General features: G+C 31.9%; 1 protein-coding gene across 1 annotated transcript in view; it reads left to right on the top strand.

Moving 5' to 3' along the window:
* The first annotated feature begins 1,141 nt into the window (after nucleotides 1-1,141).
* The window catches only part of LOC140443609 (putative glucosylceramidase 3), a 54,698-nt gene continuing 34,943 nt past the window's right edge, over nucleotides 1,142-20,896 (top strand). Inside the window, exons 1-2 of the mRNA XM_072534960.1 lie at nucleotides 1,142-1,250; nucleotides 17,656-18,085. Coding sequence (XP_072391061.1) covers nucleotides 1,199-1,250; nucleotides 17,656-18,085 — 482 coding nt within the window. The 5' untranslated portion in view covers nucleotides 1,142-1,198. The remainder of the gene's footprint in view (nucleotides 1,251-17,655; nucleotides 18,086-20,896) is intronic.

Below are 20,896 nucleotides of genomic sequence, written 5' to 3'. Positions count from 1 at the left end.
AGATTGGCCTATAGTTCTTGATATCTCCCCTGTCTCTCTTTTTGAAGAGAAGTATTGTCAAACTTTCATTCCAATCATCTGGGACTTCTCCTCTGTGAAGACATTCGCTGAAAAGTTTTTTGAATTCTTCGAGAATAATTTCATTCCCCTTTTTCAACATTTCTACAATTATTCCATCTGGACTCGGAGCCTTATTATAAGCTGACGTTAGTAGGTACAATTTGTAAAAACAAAACAAAATTACCACCTGAGTTTGCCAACCCCTCCAAAGTCACGGTTAGTTAACAGTAGATCATTTGGCTTTCGACAAATGCCACGCTTATATTATACAAACCCAAGTAAAATAAAAATGTTCCACTGTTATCGTCATCATTATGATAATAAAATAGATTAAGTAACAGGTAACCCGAAATCATAATGTATTATAACAATACTAAATGGGGTGTTGATACCGTGGATAAGCTGTGTGCTACCTATAACACTGCAAGAAATACCAGGAGATGGCCAAAGGTAGTTTTCTATTCAAGTCTAAATATTGCAGGTATTAATAAAAATGTCATTTTTCATTGCAACAATCCCGATGATGTAACCAGCAGAAGATTTTTTTTACAAAGTTAGCTAGACAATTAGTTGATAATCACCTTCATGCTCCTGCTACTCTTTATTTTTTGCCATTATCAATGAAATTAAGAATTACAGAAATAGAAAATCTAAAGATCCACTACCGGTTCCAGCTGGAAATATTGGCTAACAAAGGGGACGCTGTAGTTACTCCGACAGAAAAAAAAACCGTCCAACCAAGTATTGATTTGTTAAATGTAGGCAATATACGTGTTTATAACATTGCAGAAATATTTGTAATGAATTTGTGTAACATGCAAAATAATTAATAAATAAGTGTTTGTAATAGCAGTTCATTTTATTTGATTAAATGAATTCTTTAGTCCGTCCGTTTAGTCCGCGAAAGGTTAAAATAATAATTTTTTAAAAACTCAGTAAATTAAAGTTAGTTATTGTTGCTATATTTCAAGTAAAATTTATAATGTCTATCAGCTCTATTAAATAAGATATTACCTATTCAACTGCTGATTACCATAAATTTAGTTTTTTATACAAATATGTTATCAGTGGAATGAACAGACAATATATAAATAAACCAGCGTTATCCTTGTGCCCGTCATTGTTAGTAATACCTACGATGATTTTTAGTGGTAGAGTTTTACTAAAGCTAGGTGTCTTACTAGCTGGAGGTAAATTATAATTTATAAATAGTATAAAATTATGACATAAATTTATGTTTTTAAATATGTTAATCTTCAAATTAAGTTATTGGTATTTATTTCTGTGTCAACACACGTTTCCCAAATGACGTGTACTATAATATATAGGGAAAAGAAGAGACTTGAGTTACTTGAATTATATTCATAAGTAAATGCTAGTATATTGGATATTTCTTCTGCGCTTTTATAAATAATGTTAATTTAAGTTAAAAAGTTGATTGATGTATGGGGTTTGGATCTAGACATTTTGTTGACTTTTTTCCATATTGTTGTTATGGGAGTTAAACTATGTATTGTGGTGACATATTCTCTATTAGAATCACGTTTGGCTTTTTTAATGGTATACCTAGCGACTGCTCTTAATTTTTTAAATTATATAGTTTTCTTGAGTTTTGTGTTGCTTGAATTTATTAAAAGCTTGTTTCGATTTTATTAATGCTTCTTTGCAGTCATGATCCCACCAAGGTACCGACTGATGTTTGTGATCGTACTTAATAATTATTGCAACGTACTTATTTGCTGATTCTGTGATTATGTTTGTCAGAGAATATATTGTTTTATCTATATCTACATTTTCCTTTAGGTTTTGTAAATTGTTTTCAACGTAATTTTGAAATTCTGTCCAATGTGCGTCTTTTAATTTCCATTTTAGTTGTTGCGAGGTACAAGTTGATTGTAGTTCATTGAGTATTATGATAGGGTAGTGATCACTATCATATAGATCTGGTAACACATCCCACGTAAGAGTAAGTGTAATTGATGGTTCGCAAATACATAGATCTATACTAGAGCCTTCATCTGTTCTTATGTCAAAGCGCGTATGTTGTCCGTCGTTAAGAATATTTAAGTTGACTTCTTCTATTATTTTTTTACTTTTTTGACCTAGAGATGTTAGTTTTGCTGAACCCCATAACGGATTATGTGCATTGAAATCTCCAATTATTATTCGTGGAGCAGGTAGTTGATTTAATAGGTTTGAAAGTTCTTTTGAATGGGGTTTTTTATTTATCAGGTTTATCGTCAAAGTTTTCTTTTATGTAGATTGCTACCCGTCCGCTAGCAATTTTGGCATTTTCTCGATTTCTATAAAAACAATTATCGTAATAATTCTTTGTTGGTTTTAAAGTTGGTTTTTTGTAAACATATCAAACTAGGTTTATGTTTTGAAATTAATAATTTTAACCTTTCTAAATGGGTATAATACCCATTTATGTTCCATTGAATTAGAGAGTTGAAAATGATATATTAATAAATTTCTGTAGATGCGTCGCTTTCTAAGTCTGTTTGAAGGTCTGAGTTGATTTGCTTTAGTATTTTATTTTTTATTCGAGTGCATTTGACTTTAATTTTTCGGTCCTTTAGGTAAGGGTATTATTAGTAATATCTGTAACCTCTTCTGTTTCTTTTGTATACATTTTGGCGGTACTTAACGGGTCTGGTGAGTTCTCACAGTTTTTAAAAAAACTGTTCGTAAGTTATAGGGTAGTTGGAGTTTGGGTTATCAAATAAAGTTCTACAGTAGCTTAGCATTTTTTCTAGTATTTTTTGTGGTTTAAAATTTTGATCTGATTTTACTTTCTTCTCTTTATTTTTTGGTGTAATAAAAGTAGGTTCCCCTGTAGATGTAGTAGATGGTAGAGAGATTTGGGAGATTGTGCGTTTGTTTTGTGCTTTGTCTGTGTTTATATGCGTTGCCTTATTTTCTAGATCTATTTTTGGGTTTACATATTTGGGTTATCTCATAACAAACGATAATGACACATCTGAAGAAGTAAAACGGAGGGTACTGCTAGCAAACAAATGTTATTTTGGACTAAGCAAGCAGCTAAAAAACAGAAATTTAAGCCAGAAAACCAAACTACTAATATATAGAACACTCATCCTACCAGTGCTGACATATGGGTCAGAAACATGGACCATCTCCAAAACAGACGCAAATCTTCTGCTCGTCTTCAAAAGGAAGATACTAAGAAGAATAATGGGCGCATTCTGTGAGAATGTTATTTGGAGAAGGCGATATAATTTCGAATTGTACGAGAAGTATAAAAAAATAGTAAATGGTAGAGATGTAATATCCTTCATAAAAATAGTTAGGCTTAGATGGGCTGGACATGTGTCAAAAGCAAATGAAAATTACCCACCCAGACGAACTCTATTATCGGTCCCAGTGGGAAATAGGAGTAGAGGCAAACCACGACTGAGATGGAGGGACGGTGTGGACGAGGACGCAAGGAAAATCGGCGCGGCAAATTGGCAACGGTTGGCGATGAACAGAAACGACTGGCGAAATAGACTGGGGAAGGTCAAGGCTCAACTAGAGCTGTAGCACCACTGATGATGATGATGATTTTTGGGTCGTTTGTTGTTTGTGAATCTTCTTTGGTTGGCTGCATGTATGGTTTTGTTGTTGGGTAGTTTGTGGTTGTTTGTGGTTTCTCGGTGTGTGCTTTATTGTTTTGATTGTTGTTGTTTGGTGTTTGTCTGAGTTTTTTGAGTTGATAGATTAGTTGTATTTTCAATTGGGTCCATATTTGAAACTGGATTATTTGATGTTAAATTATCCGTTGTAATCGCAGTAGACATTGAGCAGTTTTTTGTTAAGTGTTTGGTTTGCTTACATGTTTGGCAAGCTTGGTTATCTAATGATAGGTAAATCCTGTATTTTGTTTTCTCATGTCTCGTAAGAAAAAAATTAGGTAGGGGCTGGGTATTTAGTGGAGATAAGTATGTTTGACGCCTGAAACTCAAAATATGCTGGAATTGTGGTGTTAATGTGCCTATTCTTAGGAATATTATAGGATTGTGGGATTGAGGTACAGACATTGGACAATACTAATCGCTGACTGGGGCTAATTAGTCTACAACCTTGTAAGAGTTGTTGGTTTATTTAAATGTTTTCATTTTTGTTTATAATATTCTCTACTAAATTTTTGTTTGTTAAATATATACATACTCTATTATTTGATAATTTTGAACAGAAAATGATGTGGGTTGATTGTATCAGAAGACTGAGAGCGGACAAATAATCATCTAGTTTGGTATTTTTAATTGAATCAAAAATAATTGCTTGATTTCTTGATGGAAATATATTGTATTGTTGTGTTTGATTGGTTACCGAAGAATATGCAGGTGATCCATTAAATTGATTTGATGAGGCGTTGTTCGGTGTATTATTAGTTGTAGGAAGGTCAGATTGAATGGAACTATTCATTTTTAGTAATAATTTGTAATTGGAGTACGGTCCTGGCAAACAACCTTCGTAGTCTGTAGTAGAACTTGACATAAGCATTTGTAGGTTAAATGCTTATGTTTCGAAAATAATATTCGATAATTGTAAAAATTGTTTTGATTAAAGTAACTTACTGTCTCTTTTGATTTATTCTCGTTATTACACTACTGGATCACTAATTAACGAAAAGATTTTTAGTGTTTCGCCAGTTTTTAAATTAATTTTAAGAGCTCGATTTTAAAACACGTATTAGCTACTATGCTCAGAGTCTAATATCGATCTTTTATGTTTGAATCATCTTCAGTATACATCTTTTGTTATACTTAATTCTTTTGTATTTCCAAAATATGTACATTTTTAAAATCAGAAGAATGGTTATTTTCTACAGAATGCCTAATGGTGTTTGCCCAATATATGTTGAGTTTCAGTCTTTACAATTTATTTTATAAACAACATTTGTCTTATGCTGTTTAGTAAATAAGTAGTTTATTTAAATAATTACTATGAACATGACAAAGTCGATGTTGTATTTGACCAACATTTTTCACATTTATTAAGGGGATTCATTAATATGTGGTAAGAATATATAATATCTGTTTTAATAACATTACTGTTACTATTACTAGGTATAGTTTGGATTTGTTTTAAATAGGTATCGGGATAAGTACTAAGCCGCATAAAATAAATTATAAAATAAATTAGTTATTAATAAAGACAGAAATAGATAAAAGTCAAAAAGAAATTCTAATACCAACCAGATATAAAAAGAAGCAATGGATGACGGAAGAAATTTTAGATTTAATGGAAGAAAGGCGTCAATATAAAAACAAAGATAATCAGATGTACAAAAAAGTGGATAAACAAATAAAATACAGAATTAGGAAAGCGAAAGAACAATGGTTAAAAGAACAATGCGCAGAAATAGAAGAATACCAGAAAAGAAATGATAGTTTTAACACACATAAAAAAATTAAAGAATTTACTCACAACAATAGAACAAGAAAACCAGAAATACTGAAAGATGCAAATGGGAAACTTGTATTGAATACTAACGCCAAATTAAAAAGATGAACAGAATACATCAATGAACTGTTCAAAGACAATAGAACAGAACAGATGGAGATATAAGTAGACGAGAATATGGTTTTAAAGATATTAAAAGAGGAAATTAAAACGGCATTAAAAAACAGTAAAAATGGTATAGCAGTAGGTTCAGACCAAATTCGTATAGAAACCTTAAAATACATAAATGATGAAACCTTATATGAAATGATAGATGAAAGATGAAATGATACGACATTATAGTAGACTTATTTAACTCAGTATACAAAACAGGACACATACCGAAACAATGGTTACTCTCCAAATTTTGTGGTATCGCTAAAAATACAAACGCTAAATATTGCAGTGAATACAGAACAATATCACTAATAAGTCACATTCTCAAATTATTTCTGAAAATAATACATGGTCGTATAAATAAAAAACTGGAAGAAGGAATAGATGATAGTCAGTTTGGGTCAGAAACGAACTAAGAACCTGAAAAGCGTTATTTGCTCTTAATATGTTAGCTCAAAGATGCATGGATATGAATGTTGATGTGCATGTTTGTTACGTTGATTTTTAAAAAGGATTTGATAAAGTTAGACATGAAAAATTAATCCAAATTCTAAAGATAAAAAACATAGACCAAGGGACTTCTAAATAATAACAAACCTTTACTGGAATCAAAGAGCACAAATCGTAATAGATAACGAACCCAGTCCAGAAATTGAAATCAGGAGATGAGTTAGGCAGGGATGTATTATGTCCACATTACTATTTAATGTATATAGTTAAGCCATTTTTGAAGAAGCATGACTATCTCAAGGTAAAGGAATAATAATTAACGGAAGATCTGTTAACAATATAGGATATGCAGATGACACCGTTATTATAGCAATTTGAATAACTCTAATTACTGCTAAACCAGACAAACAGTTTCTGTGAAAAATGTGGACTAAAATTGAATATAAAAAAGACCAAATACGTGATTAGGGAAATGTACCGATAGAAAGGGTTGATAAATACAAATACCTAGAAACCTGGATTTCAGACAATGATCAAACATCCGAAATAAGAGCAAAGATAGAAATAGCAAGAAATGCGTTTGTAAAAATGAAAACAATTCTCTGCAACAAAGATCTTAGATTAGAACTGAGAGTAATAGCACTGAGATGCTACGTGTTTTCGATACTGCAATAGGGACTTGGAAGCTGGATATTAAAGCAAGAACATGTAAATAAGGAACAGTCCTTTAAAATGTGGTGTTACAGGAGGATGCTTAGAATAGCATGGACACGGAAGAAAACTAACACCGAAGTATTGCGAGAAATGGGCAAAGAATGCGAAATAATAAACATAATAAAAATAAGAAAGTTACAATATCTGGGACACGTAATGAGGGGACAGCGATATGAACTGCTAAGGCTGATAATACAGGGAAAGATAAGAGGAGGCAGCAGTATAGGAAGAAGGAGAGTGTCATGGTTGAAGAATTTAAGTGACTGGTTTAAATGCAGTTCTATAGAACTCTTCAGAGAAGCAGCAGTTAAAGTAAAGATAGTGATGATGATATCCAACCTCCGATCGGGACACGGCACTTAAAGAAGAAGAAGGTAACGGAATTATATTAATTTTTTCCTAATGTAACTTCTTTTTTTAATTAGACGGTTGTAAAATTCTGGTGGATAATTATTTTTTCCTAAGATATCTTGAACTTTTTTCAGATTTTCGGAATGGCATTTTGGGCTAGACTGAATAAAATACTTATTTATTAAGATGTAGATGCGTTATTATTAAAATTTAGATGCCAAACAGCTTTTAAAAACCAGTTAGTAGTTGTCAGTACTCTATTTAAAATTTTATGGTCAGGAAATAACTATTGCAGAGATTGTAGCAAACCAATTTGCAGAAAACATACAAAAAGCATAATATTTATTTGTTGTAAATGCAGTACACAATACAGTGATTTAGATGTCCGTTGGTTATTATCTTTTGCTATTAATTTTTTATACTTGATTTAGTCTCTTTTATTTAAGATTCTATTAGTTGTAAGCTCAATTTAGTTAGTTTGAAGTTTAATAAATAGTTTTATTTATAAAATGTATATTAATATATTGTATTAATATATTATATTAATATATTATACTTAATGACATTAAAAGTGTTACACCTAGAAGGAATAAATTCTTGAACTTAATTTTTTGGCAACAGAATGACAATATTTAAAACATGCTATGAAAACAATATCAATGTTTTATCTTTTCTACTTTTTGTAAAAATAAAGTTTTACCTTTAAATTTTTTTGTGAAGATACCGATTTGTAAAAACCGGTTTGTATAGAAATTTTTAGTTATTATTCCTCAGTCTAATTGTATTCAGTGTAAGAAAATGCCTCGAGTTCGAAGACATCAAAATTACCACCATGTAAGCGATTTTGACAGGTTACTGACGATTACTGTCATCAACGGCAGAATGGCGTAATGTAGCATTCAGCGGTGAATCAAGATTCTGTTTAGGAATGCATGATGGTCGTAGGATGGTAAGACGCCACCGTGGAGAGCGACGAGATATCGGGTTTGCTGTTGAGAGAGATGTACACAGGACAGTTGGAGTAATGGTTTGGGGGGCTATTGGCTATGGTAGCCGATCACCACTTGTGTTTATTTGAGGCAATATGACAGCTGCGCGTTATGTTTATGACATTTTATAAACCACTTTACTGCCTTATCTCGACGGCCGTCGAGACGTCCTTTTTCAGCAAGACAACGCGCCTTCCCATATTGCTCGTCAAACTATGGACTTTCTCCAAGAAGCTGGCGTTAATGTTTTGCCGTGGCCACCCCGTGCTCCGGATTTAAATTCTATCGAACATGTATGGGATATGATGGGAAGGAGACTGTCCACTTTGCACCATCCTTCACAGACTCTGGCACAGTTAATTCATGAAGTTCAAGTTGCTTGGAACTAGGTGCCACAAGCAGACATCGATCATCTCATTTTGTCAATGCCTAGACGTACACAGGAGTGTATTCAGCTATGGGGTCGCCAAACGCATTATTATTTTTTTTTTATTACTTGTAAATAAAAAGTCTTGACAACGTTATCGTTTCATTCTTGATATAAATCTACCATGTTGCCAAAAAATTAAGTTCAAGAAATTATTCCTTCTGGGTGTAACACTTCTAATGTCACTGAGTCTATTTCCAAATTTTTGGGTTAAATTTATAATGAACTATGATTGTAAGTGATTTATTTTTTGATATAGGAAGGTCAGTGATTGTTGGTTAAGAGTAAATTCTATTCTATGAAGTCTTAGTTGAATAGCTCGGTTCATTTATTTACTAACTATTCTTCTAAATTCATCTATTTATATATGCATCAATATCCATTATTCGTCTGGCTATTTTTCTCTTCAAGGTCTGTGTATGTTTGCTAATGATACATTGTATTCATGAACGAGATAATCACAAGTGATTGATCAGTGCAATTGGTATTTTGGCTGTTTTTTTATTTATATCTTTATAAACCTTTTATTATATTCTGTAAAATAATTATATAAATTTTTTTTGTTTATGGATTATTATTTTAAATTTTAAAAATATTTAAACTCTGATATTATTTTATAATATATATTATATATATATATATATATATATATATATATATATATATATATATATATATATATATATATATATATATTGCCTCGTCATGCCTTAATCGATTACTGAATTGTCAACAACAGCGTTATCACACTATATCTTTAATTTCCTGTTAAGCTATTTACAAACAAAACGTGTTTGATGTTATCAAAGGAATGAGTTTCAGTTATTTAATCTCAGATACTTCCATGATAAAGCTCAAATCAACAGCACACGACATCTTTTTCGGAAATATTTCCTTTATTGGTTTAGATAATATATGATCGATATCTTAATTTGTTTAAAGCAACTGATTAACTGATTAATTAGTTTATAATATTACGGTTATTCCTTATAGGAAACACAAGCCGAAAATCAATAATTTTTTCTTGAAAATTTTCTCTGGAAATATGAATTCTATCATTGGATTGTTTGCTGAATGAAGCACCAAATAAAGCGGCAAAAGCGAAATATTTGAAATATTCATATAAATATTCATTTCATGTTCATATAAATATTCATATAAAAATCATAAATATTCATATAAATATTCATTCATTTCTTTTTACTTACCTACAAGATTAAATAAAATAACCTTTCGTTGTTGCTGAATACTTAATAATTTTAGTGATATAAGGTTGAATGCTCTATTAAATTACCTTACAAACATGTCGGTACCTAATGGAACAATTAACAAAAACACATGAGGTTATTATCAGTTAGTCATCATCAACATGTAAGTGTCAATTTCTGGACGTAGGTCTCCCTCAGTTGTTTTCAACTGTCTTTGTCCTGTCCCTGAACAGGCGTTCGGTCGTCAGTCCATCTAGTTGGTGTGCGTCCTCTGCTCTAGGAACCTAGGTTCCTTCTTAATCAACACCAAAGATAGGATGAACACACTTGACAAAAGTGGTATTTAAAAATTAAAATGTGATGATTGTGATGCCTCTTATGTAGGTAGAACCATTAGAAAAGACATTCAGAACGTTTGAAAATACCAAACTCTTCAAGTTTTGGTCGACACTTAGTATCCAGTAAACACAATTTTAACATCAACACTGGTTCATCTATCTTACATGACATTAGTAGAAAGAAAAACTATATGGAGTTGGATTTATTGGAAGATGTGGAGATTACAACGAAAACAAATGGAAACTCTCACTGTCTTAATACTCAAATTAATTTAAATTGTACTAAATTTAAACCTATTTTTAAAAACTTTATTACAGCTTCACCTCGTAGGGGACCCAGCTCGACTGTTTAGACTTCCTGCACTGAGCACATCCATATTAATTTTATAGTTCTACCATTGACTGTGGGTTCAACTGAACTACTTGGATTACACACCATTTATATACTTTGCTTTCAATTTTGATTTTTAATTTTAGTATTTTAATTACATAGTCAGATTTCTGCCTTTCTACATTACAGATAGTGTTTGGTAGACCATTTTATTGTAGTCAACTACCCACTGTCTAATATATTGTTTAGTCTTTTTCTTGCATTCTTACTTTACGTCGACTTCAGTTGCTCTCAAACTAACATCCTAATTATTATAGACAGGTTTGAGTGTGAGATCTGGATTATTCAATCTACTTAAAAAATATTCTACATAATTTTATATCTAATTTTAGTATTTTAATTACATAGTCAGATTTCTTCCTTTCTACATTACAGATAGTGTTTGGTAGACCGTTTTATTGTAGTCAACTACCTACTGTCTAATATATTGTTTAGTCTTTTTCTTGCATTCTTACTTTACGTCGACTTCAGTTGCTCTCAAACTAACATCCTAATTATTATAGACAGGTTTGAGTGTGAGATCTGGATTATTCAATCTACTTAAAAAATATTCTATATAATTTTATATTTCATCAGTGACCTCCTATAATAGTGTCAGTTGGACTTTTGGTCAATACCTAGTTTCATAGAATTTTTAAAAGGTGCAGATCACATATCTATGATTGTCATCCAAGCTGTCATTTGTCACATGTCACCCCAACATTTCCGTTAGATCGGGAGCCAGTCCTTTTGTAGTGTAATGTAATGTACAATTATATGTTTATGACATTTTGTTATTGCCAGATAGGCCGCAATTGACGAAGTAAGTTTATAAACGTTAATCACATAAAAACTCTTTATCAACCATAAACTTCGAGTTTTTATCGAAGTTAATCAATTTCTTTAGTTATAAAAAAACGTTTCTTGGCTTATTTCAGATGCCCCTGAAAATGATCTAGGGATCGAAAGTACTTGGGCAAGATTAAATTAAACTGTGCTCGATATATGCCTTTTATTTGATCAAAGTTCCTTCATTCGAGCATTCAACCTTATATTTATTTAATATCTTTCATTTCTAAAAGTGACGTTTTTATTTCGTATGGAGTTATTGCTGGCATTAATTCTGGTCACTGGTTTGTGACTTTGGACAGAGGTTGATCTTGCTTTTCGTCGGTGCACTCATTCATTTCGCCATAAAACGATTCGAAAACCTCAAGGATTTTGGTTCTATCAGTAGTAGTCTTTTCATCTTTGTTATTTATTTTTATTTATTTTCATTCATCAGTTATTAGCCTGTATTAAAATAAAGATATTTTTAATCCAAGCAGCAAATAGAAGTATTGCTATTTAAATATTTTCTTTCGCAGATGTAGGACAGTTTTAAGTAAAAGTTCCCTAATGTAATATTAGTGTATGGAGTTCTTCTTCAGATCAGACTTAAATCTGCGTTTTCGTGAAACGGAAATTGGATATTTTAAAAAAGATATTTGGTGTTAAACACAAAAGTGTAGTGGTAAAAGATAATAGTAAAAAAATATTTACTCATACTCTATATAACTGCTAAAAATGCAGATAACATGTTCTATGTATATAAAGCAACTGTGCTCCTATGGTAAGCTTATTAAAATAAAGAGTATAGCGATGCCAGCCGCTTATTGACAAACATTAATTATTCATAGTCAGTATCGCGAAGAGAACCAATAGCCATTAATTTAAATAAAAAAAAATGGCAGAGGTATTAAAAGATACACCAATCACTGAATCGCCTTTTGGTAATGATCTTGACAATGATGTCAAGACAACGAAAGAATTGGAGAAATCAGGGCAACAAAAAGGTATTAACATACCTACATAAGAGGTATGGTTATCCCACTTGCAAAGAAACCAAAACAAACAGTTGTAGCGTCTGAAGATAAACGGTCAACTAAAGAAGTAAAAATTATTACAAACCTTATAAACACATTAATGCTTAGTGGTGCAATATCTAATGTTGATCATAGTGATGATTAGTATATTTCCAAGGTTTTGGCAATCCCAAAATCAGATGTATCATACCGTCTTATTTTATATCTTAAAAATTTTAATAAAATTGTTGGAAATGTACATTTTATGATAGAAGACAAAAAAGTGGTCAGACTTATATCTCAAGGTTGTTCATGTCAAAATTGATTTAAAAGATGCTTACCTTTTAATACCGATACAAACATCTTTCATTAAGACTTTCATTTAATGGCACTTTATACGAATACAACTGTTTTGCCTTTTTGTTTAAGTTGTGCACCTAGAATATTTAGAAAAATATTAAAACACATTATAGGAATTCTAAGAGAAAAGGGGGATCTAGTAACAATATATTTTGATGATTTGCTGATTTTAGGGAAATCATATAATGTGAACATAATGTAAAATTAACTGTAGAAATACTAACACATTTAGGTTTTTAATTAATCATACTAAAAGCAAAATTACTCCTACAAATGTGTGCACATATTTGGGGTTTACTTTTGACTCAAATAATTTGACAGTAACATTACCTAACAGCAAAAAATTGAAGATTCTAAAAACGCTTAATATTTTTTGCAACTACCGGAGTGTAAAACTAGAAAATTTGAACTTGAATTTTTGGGAACTTTTGTATCTGCTTGCCGGCTATAAAATTTGATTTTTTACACACAAAAATTAATTGAACGTCATAAATATTTAACATTGAAACAATCATTTGGAAAAAACAAAAGATTTAAGACGATCATGCAGAACTTTATTACTGACTCATAAGAAACCTTTGCCATTAGGCCATTCCTCAATCCATTGGTAGATGGATCAAATTTATTCTACAACAGAGTGGCCTGGATATAAGTCAGTTTAAAGCACATAGCACACGCCACGCCGCAACATCTGCGGCAGCTAGGAAAAGGGTCAGTTTTGACACTATAAGTAGGCGGCAGGTGGGACGAAAAATTCTAAGAAACTTGCGAAATTTTACAATAGGCCCTTAGGTTTAATAAAGAATTTGCAATACAATTTTAAATAGGTAAAAAGGACCTGATTTATGTTAAGTACTATAATATTTGTAAGGATTTTAGAATATACATTTAGTTTAAGGTTGGATTATGTTATGTAATGTGTTAACTAATTGCCTCAGAGTATTTTTAGATACGAACTTTACATTTTAGGAACATATAATATGTTGGACATTATTATAATAAAGTTGTTGCAAAGACTTTAAACATCTACAATTTATTTATTTATGAGATGAGGCCGAATATAATCTTAAGATCAAATGAACTTACCTGAAGTTCGATCTTGATTATATAAGGCCTCATCGAAATAAATAAGTCCCAACCCACCCTCACATTTTGGAAAAATGCCCATAATATGTTGCAACAACAACTTTTAAATAGACTGAAGGGTATGGGCTAGAGACGATGGGAAGAGGTTTCGAGTGGTTGTTTATACTTTAAAGTGTGAGTAATTAGCCAGAGGCGGAGGTACTACAATTTATTAATTTATGAGATGAGGCCGAATATAATTAAAATTAAACTGTCTATATAAATCTTCTCCTTATAATTCTTCGATTTATTTTAATTTCAATACTATCTAAAAATATTGCTCAAATTGTATATACACAAGCTATACGCTCCAGAAGAAGCTAAAGCTGTTTTCACGTAATAATCCTTTTTTTGTGTGGGGATCATCTTGGTTTGGTTTTACAGTTCCTGGTGTAAATTAGCAGTTTCTTCTACCTTTTTGTATTCTTCTTTCTATTTGATTGTCCTTTCTATTTTTCTAATTTCCATACTCCTTAAGTTTTCTTCCACTTGTTGTCTCCATCTCAGTTTAGGTGTGCCTCTGGTTCTTTTACCTGGTGGTATCCATTCCATTATAACTCTGAACGGATTGCTCTCCTCTCTTCTCAATATGTGTTCATAGCATATAATTATTTGTGCTTTTATTGCTTTAACTATGTTCTCTTGACCCATCCATTCTTGTATTTCGTGACACATCCATTGTTTTGCATCCTCTTTGTTTTCCCTCTTTGGTCCCAGTATTTTCCTGATAATTTTCGTTTTAAAAACTTTTAATTGCTCTTCTTCTCTTGCTGTTAATATAAATGTTTCTACAACTTATAATTAATCTCATAGTCGTTTTTTAGATTCTTATTTTTGTATTTCGGCCTATCTTCTTATCTCTAAACATTTTTTTATTTCTTTAAAATGCTGTATTTCTCGCTTGAATTCTTCTCATGTCTACACGTTTATTTCTTCTGTTGATCAGTACTCCCAAATATTTGAATGTTTTAACGTCTTCGAAACAGTGTGCAACTATTGTCAGTAATGTCATTCGTGTCTTCTTGTGTGTTTTATTTTCAGTTATTTCCAGTCCTCTTAGTTTGGCTTCGTTTTTGATTTCTTTTTTTTTAAGGTATGAAAGAAGGTTTTTTATCTATTGCTACTATGGTTATATCGCATATCTTATCATTTGTACTGAATTCTAGTTTATAGTTCCTGCATTTGACAACTTTTTTATTATATTTAGTGATTAAATAAATAGTACCGAAACAAGAAATGATAACATCTCAAATGTAGAAAACTATAGACTAGGTATTAGAAATAGTCGAGGCGAACGTTTAATAGATTTTGCAACCAAAAACAGTTTGGCTACTGTCAACATAATGTTTAAACATCATGCCCGTCGCTTATCGACGTGGACCAGCCCAAATGGAGAATACAAGACCCAAATCGACAACATATTGATTAGAAAGAGATGGAAGACATGTTTTACAAACATAAAAAGTAGACCAAAAGCTGAATGTGGATCCAATTATAAATTGTTATGGGCTTACTTCAAGATAAAGCTAAAAAGAATAATGCCGCACCAAAATGAAAACAGGCTGGAGATTTCAAATCCGAAAACATTTAGAGATGCATTAAAGGAAACTAGTGTGTTGAACACACAGGACAACCCAGGAGAAATGTGAAAAAATTTCAGAAATGCCATAGAAACCTCTCAAGAAAGAACCAAAACCAACAAAAAGATCATGATGAGGAAACACTGAATGACAGACAGAACGCTGCAACTTTTTGAAGAGCGAAGGGGAATCAAATCTCTCATATATTAAAACGACAGCAACAAAAACGAATTTGCAAGGTTAAATAGAGAAATTAAAAGAGCATGTAGGGATGATAAAAATAAACATATAAATGAAGAATGCGAAGAACTAGAGAGACATGCAAACTGGTATTAATCCCATGAACTATATAACAAAGTCCGATATCTATCCAGGGAATTTAAACCAATCACACAAAAAATATTAAATCAAAACCAACATATTATAAATGACGAGAAAGGGATTGTCGAGGTATGGAGAAAATATTGTCAAAGTCTATATGCAGATGATCCCCAGAATGCAAATTACGACGAACTGCAGAAAGAGAACCAAACATTCTAAAGTCAGAGCTTGAAAAAGCAATCAAAAATTTAAAAAATAGAAAATCTCCTGGCACAGGCCAGATCAACACAGAAGTTTTAAAAGGGACTAGAGATGTTAAAGTAAATGTTATGCATAGATCTGCAAAAGTATTTGGGAAACCGGAGAGTGGCCCAATGACTGGACAACATCCACTTTCATTCCTATATTCAAAAAACGAACTCCGCTAGACGCTTTTGAAATGTGGGTATACCGCCGCATGTTAAGAATATCCTGGATTGATCATCGCACTAACGTATCGATATTAGAACAACTTAAAGTAAATGATAGATTACTTAAACAAATACAACAGAGATATTTGCAGTATTTTGGACACACTGCTAGAAGAACAGGTACGATAGAAAACTGATAGTCGAAGGTAGAGTTGAAGGAAAGAGACCTAGGGGAAGATATGCAAGCCGTTGGGTAGATCAAAAAAAATTGAATAACTAAGGGTTACATGAAGCCGAACAACTAGCCCAGTAAAAAGAAGGATAGAGGCAAATCGTGAAAAAACTGTAAAGGTCCGATGGTGTCACCACATCCCAAAAGGGATTAGGACTGAGGAGGATCACCACCCATGTCTCGCATGCATAACATACTATTGGTCTAATAATAGTTTGTAGACCCTGATATCGATCTTTATTTAGTGTTGGTCGAGAAGAACACATGGGCGAGTGAAGAATAAACTTTGTTTTCTTTTCCTATTCTTTTTTAAACTTCTAGTTTTTCTATTTCATCGATGCTTAATGCAAGTACCAGACATAAGAGACTCTACAGTTTTAATATCTTCTTCTAATACATCTGTGCTTCCGTTTCTCCTCGCTTTTGACTGTGTTAGCTTATTTGTCTTTTTGAATATTTATTTCTAGTTTAGTCTCTTTTACCTCTGTTATTAATTGTGATCATATTTTGGCCGCCTCTTTCGTTCTGCGAGATATATTGCTGATATCATCGGCATAAACGACAATCTGTATTGGTTTATTTAGTAGGAGATTAGCTCTTCCTCTATTTATTTGTCTTATCACATAATTGAGAGACACGCTAAATAGTGCCAGCGCCTTTGACTATTAAAAAGTTCTCAGCTTATTTTATATTCTTAAAGTATTTTTTGAGTTACATTTAAGAACAATAATTAATCGCTAGTAGTTTTCTAGAAGCATATAGGATATATTGGTTATTTTTAGTCCAATATCTGGTAGTATCTGGTATCACTAACACATACTCCTGCTCTTAATCTTGATTTAAACAATCTTGTTTTATGTTAAGCCACAGTCGTTTCTAAATTAAGACAAAAATATTTACGGCCATACTCAATTCTGGATCTGATTTTGGACCCTTGTATTACTTTTTATTTTTTAGCTATCATTATTTAGTTTATTACTGTTTATTAAGGTAATTTTTAAGCTTTGCATATTTGATAGTAATTATTGCATATGGGATATAAAATAATAAGCTGTAGATGAATGTAAAAATCTAATCTCCGCTTTATGTCCATTAGGTAGTATGGGCGATATTGTGGATTACCGTAACTTAATACAATTATTAGTACTTAAACAATAAACAAAACAAGCGATAATTAAATTCCTCTTCTTTGTAAATGGTAATTACTATTTGTTTATTTAATTTAATTTTATTTATTTGATTTTATAAAATTTGTTAATTATCAACTTTGATACCTTCTTCAACACAACTAACTTTAACAATTTACAGGCATAATTCTCGTTAGGTCCGAGAAATGTGCCAGCAGAGATTTTGGAAATGGAGGAACTGTATGCGTTTGTAACGCCACTTATTGCGATACCAGTGAACCAGTTAAACCAGTGCCTAGCAATCAATATATTGTGATTACATCGAATAAAGCTGGTCTAAGATTCAACAAGGAAATTAAGAATTTCACCAATAACACATCAGGAAAACAATGTCCCATACCCAAAAGTGATAAGCTCTGTGAGCGTGGTAGAAAAACTGACTTCAAAGTATGTGGAGTTACCCCAAAATCTTTGCTTATCCCAGGCTCAACTATCTACATTGACTCGACTATTGGGTATCAAGAGATAAAAGGATTTGGTGGAGCCATCACTGATGCAGCTGTGATTAATGTGGCAAATATGAGTGCTCCACTTAAGAAACACCTACTAAGGTAATTAAATTAATGCATCCTGTTCACGTAGTAAAATAGTTTTTCTTATTTTTTTATTCTCTGTTACTTGGATTTATAAGTTGTATATAATTATTTCTGACATAATATAAAGTCGGTCATAAAATAAAACAAATTATTTATTATATGATGAATTTGTATTTTTGAAAATTGAGAATTTTAGTGTGGTAACTTTAAAATATTAGTGTGTAAAAATTCTTGGAACCGTTGGAGGTAGTAGTAACATTCAAATTACTATTTTGCGACCGTTTTCTCCTCCAACGTTTTTAGTGGCATTCACTAAGGAAATTTTGAATTTGTTGGCATTGGAAATATTGGAAAAATGGCGATCTAACAAATAATTGCGCAACTAAAGAAAACAAAAAAGTTGCTATATACAGAGTGCGGCCGATAAATGTCCATTCAAAAATATCTCGAGAACTAAAGGCAACTGAATAATGAAAATTGGTATGGCGAGGTTTTGAAGAGTAAACAGTTTAGTGAAATTATTTTTATCTATTTTCTACTTCCTGTTATACCAGAAATTGTTTATAATTTCGGATTTTAATGGGATACCCTGTATATTTTTAATGTCAGAAATATACTCGTTATTCTAAACATTTCTGTTTATTCTTCTCTGTTCCTATTGTAAACCGTTTTTGAGTTGTAATAGTTTTTAAATGAAAATTACACTTGTCTACAATGTATATAAAGTTCAATAGGTATCCTCTAATTTAATTTGAATACAAGTTAAAATTACTTAGAAACTTATCAACTACATACTGCTCTATCGTTTAAATTATAAAGATGCATTTTTTATTATACAGGGTGCTGTTAAAATTGCCATAAAACCGACATCCCAAATTTTTGGCCAATTCCTTATATTCAAATGGGACACTCTGTATGTGATTCATTATTTTAGAAGAATACATTTCTCACTATCGATCTGTATTATTGTTTTCTTTATAAATTGCAACTTTGTAAATAAATTGACTTTATACATTTTCGTCACAAAAAGTTTATTTTTATAGACTATGTTGTGTTAATTTACAACGTTCATATTGTAAGTTGAACATTGAACAAATAAAAAGATGCTATCATTTATTGCTAAGGGCCTAAGATGTGCACTAGCTTACTAATGTAATAAATGGTCAAAATGTTGCTTATCAACTTCCAAACATTTATGAACTTTTTTAATCTATTTCGTTAAAAAATTGAAGGATATTATAACACCCGATATTTAATATATCCCCAAATATAGTAATCTAACGGTGACAATTCTGAAGATCTTGGTGGTCAGAGAAACGGCCCTATATTAAGGCGCGTTTTCACGGGTCGATCTGGATTGAACGATTTAGGTCGATTATAAAATCGATATCAAATTGAATATGTAAACCTTAAATCGACTTGGTCGTTCGGCGGAGTGAGTCGATTTGACGGAAGTAGAAAGACTGTCTACTTTTGACGGGCGATTGCCGCCGAATCGATGTCGAACGACTGGAATCGAATGTGTAAACACCTGGTCGAACGGAAACACAACGTACCCAAAGCCGAGTAGAGTACTTCTAGAATGTATAAAGTTGTTGTTTTTAGTACGAAAAGCTGTAATATTCGGAAAAAAATGACTGAAAAATGATCAGATGTAGACATGGCAAGATTTTTGGATGCTTATCAAAACTATAATGTATTATGGAATCCACAAACCGAGCTTTATCGCAATCTACAAGCGAGGCGAGAGGCATTGCAAGCAATTCTACAACATATGAATAAACTCAATATGTCTGAAAATAACTTGAAAAATAAAATAAAATATATTAGAACAACATACAATCGTGAATTGAGCAAAGTATTGAAATCACTAAAGAGTGGCTCTGGACCTGATGACTTATATGTACCGGTTCTAATTTGGCTTTTTATTTTTAAAAACATTCATTTTGTTGTACTAGTCCTTAATAAATCATTTACACACAGCTGTCTCCAGTGGCTAGAAATCGACGAACTATTTGCAATTTCAGCGCTGCTGGTAATGCTTCACGCATATTTGTATCGTTTTTTGACTTGTCTCAGCAGTTTTTTTCTAAAAGTTCTCTAAAATGAGCATTATCCATTCTTAAATGATTTCTATAAGCCTCTGGATCTTCCACAACCATTTCTTAGAGCAGGATTTGTGATGCACCATGTGTATTTCGTCTCACAATCCACGGTCGGGTCCACCACGTTCGTTTTTTTTTTTCTTTTTGTTTGATTTAGCGATTTCTTCCCAAATTGCACAACAAATTAATTGCACACCTACATTAATCATTTCACGTGACGCCATTTTGTACCACAATTAATTTAACATTCATCGCCTGTCGTGTAAACCTTTTTGCTTTCCACACAAATCGAAATATGCTCGAACGATCCAAATCGTTCAACCTAGATCGACCCGTGAAAACGCGCCTTTAGCTACCCATCTATCGCTACAAATTTCATCAAGAAATCTGTTGACTACTTGAGTATTGTGAGGCGGTGCTCCATGTTGTTGAAACCAAGCCTCGTTAGCGCCACTGTTACGTAAAAAACACAGTGTTGGTACAATAATTACTTGCCGTAAAATGTTGCAGTAACGCTCTGCGTTTAAATTTTCGTCATAAATCATAAGAGCGAATATCTTTTTTTATTTTGTTATTTTAAACATCACAAAAAATATTAAACGAAAAGCACACTTTAAATTTACTATTATACGTAAGTTACGGATTTTTGTCACTCTAGAAGTAACTATTATGGCGGTTAAACATACCATTTTTTGGTCACTTCGGTTAATCACACCAAATA

Source organism: Diabrotica undecimpunctata, chromosome 6 (genome assembly GCF_040954645.1).
Source record: "Diabrotica undecimpunctata isolate CICGRU chromosome 6, icDiaUnde3, whole genome shotgun sequence".
NCBI classification, from domain to species: domain Eukaryota; kingdom Metazoa; phylum Arthropoda; class Insecta; order Coleoptera; family Chrysomelidae; genus Diabrotica; species Diabrotica undecimpunctata.
Note: the sequence above shows the minus strand (reverse complement) of the source record. Positions and strands in the feature narration are given on the sequence as shown.